Consider the following 1,977-nt stretch of genomic DNA (forward strand, 5'->3'; position numbering starts at 1 on the left):
TTTAGCAAAAAGATGCATTTATTTCATTTCTTTCATGAATAACACATTACATATTAGGATTGAGAATATTTTAACTTAAACCCTATCATTGTCACCACCTCCAAAACCCCCACCACCTCCAGCACCACCACCAAATCCTCCCCCAGCACCTCCACCTGCTCCACCGCCAGCACCTCCACCAGCTCCAGCACCACCTCCAAAGCCTCCACCAGCACCTGAACCTCCTCCAGCTCCAGCACCTCCTCCAAAGCCACCACCAGCACCTCCACCTGCGCCACCACCCCCACCAACTCCTCCCCCTATACCACCGCCATTACCACCTCCAAAACCACCTCCAGCACCTCCACCAGTTCCAGCACCACCTCCAATGCCTCCACCGGCTCCTCCACCATGTCCACCTCCAAAGCCACCTCCAACACCTCCACCAGTTCCAGCACCACCTCCAATGCCTCCACCGGCTCCTCCACCATTACCACCTCCAAAGCCACCTCCGGCACCTCCACCAGCTCCTCCGCCTCCACCTATACCCCCACCGGTTCCTCCCCCTACTCCACCACCATGCCCGCCTCCAATACCTCCTCCTAGTCCACCACCATGACCACCTCCAAAGCCTCCACCTGCACCACCACCTCCGCCTAGTCCACCACCTTGACCACCTCCAATTCCTACACCACCACCTTTACCGCCTCCAAAGCCTCCACCTACACCGGCTCCAGCACCGCCTCCAAAGCCCCCACCGGCTCCACCACCATGTCCAAGTCCTCCTCCAACACCTCCACCACTACCGCCACCAAAACCTCCACCTGCACCTGCACCGCCACCCAAGCCATCTCCACCAAAGTTATCGACAACAAATTTATCTTCTTTTACTTTTCGGCATTCAGATGTTCCTATCACCAAAGCAAATATCACAAGAAGTACTTCAACACACTTGTATAAATTACCCATCTTAATTTGCAGAAATTAAGACAGCAAATTGTAATAGAGTTGGAAAAACTTGATTTGCTCTTGTAATGATAATGGTTGGCAATGATAGTTCTATTTATAGGAGCACATACCATTAATACACAAAGACTTAGGGACATCTCTCATGTAGTTCTTTCGACTAACATGGCCTAAATTTCAAATTTGTTGGAATACAATCTATTGGCCGGTGTATTCATAATTGTCATGTCCCAACCATCAACAACTTAATTAGTCTTTTTCAAAAGCGCGCTTATACAGTGAACACTATTGAATAAGTGTAAAGGAATAGAGTATAGAGTAAGATAAAGAAAATAGAGAGAAATCTAGGATTTATAATTTAATAAGCAAAATCTGATGGAAGAAAAAAAATCATAAGAGAAAAACGTTAAAAAGATGTACACTATTTAAGAAAAAAAAATTATATTCAATAGAGTATTTTTTACATTTTAAGAAATTGATGATTACACAAATTTCAAAATAATTGTATTGTATTCCATCCGTCCCATGATATAAGCAAAAAAAAACATCTTTTTGATATCCCAAAATATAAACAAAAAACAACCTTTTTAATCTTAAAGTTACAAAATTACCCTTAGTCATAATTCACTACTATTTAGTTTCCCAAGAAACTCTTGGTAGTTAGCTTCTTTCAATAGTAACTTTTTTGCTTCCATCATTCAAAAAACTGTTTTTTTTTCCATTAACGAGGAGTAGTTATGATAAGAGTAATTTAGGAAACTCAATTGTTTGTTTTAGGAAAATTTAGAGCTTTTTAATAAATGTGAAAACTTATTTTTTTCTTATATTCCGGGACGGAGGGAGTATTTAGTTTTCCAAACTAGTGTTGAGTAAAAAAAAATAGACTTATGTGAAAATGTTAAAGTTTTTGCGAAGTGTGAGTAACACTTTTTTAATAACTCTAATATTAACCAATTTTTTTTACTAACAATCATTAAATTAACGATTTAAATGAAAGTTTTGAGCGAACATGAATAACAACAAAGAGATTGA

At 40.9% G+C, this 1,977-nt stretch overlaps 1 protein-coding gene across 2 annotated transcripts; it reads right to left on the reverse strand.

Annotated features, from left to right (window-relative positions):
• On the reverse strand, positions 1 to 1,138 carry LOC123882319 (glycine-rich cell wall structural protein-like). Of its 2 annotated transcripts, XM_045931167.1 has the most exons (2): positions 732 to 1,138; positions 1 to 695 (listed from the first exon to the last, which is right to left on the reverse strand). In XM_045931167.1, the coding sequence occupies exons 1-2, from the start codon at positions 946 to 948 to the stop codon at positions 76 to 78; spliced, it is 837 nt and encodes a 278-aa protein (XP_045787123.1). In that variant the 5' UTR covers positions 949 to 1,138; the 3' UTR covers positions 1 to 75. The 2 variants fall into 2 exon arrangements, with proteins under 2 accessions (XP_045787123.1, XP_045787122.1); XM_045931166.1 differs by having other exon boundaries at positions 1 to 1,136.
• Positions 1,139 to 1,977: the final 839 nt, after the last annotated feature.

Source organism: Trifolium pratense, linkage group LG4 (genome assembly GCF_020283565.1).
Source record: "Trifolium pratense cultivar HEN17-A07 linkage group LG4, ARS_RC_1.1, whole genome shotgun sequence".
NCBI lineage: Eukaryota > Viridiplantae > Streptophyta > Magnoliopsida > Fabales > Fabaceae > Trifolium > Trifolium pratense.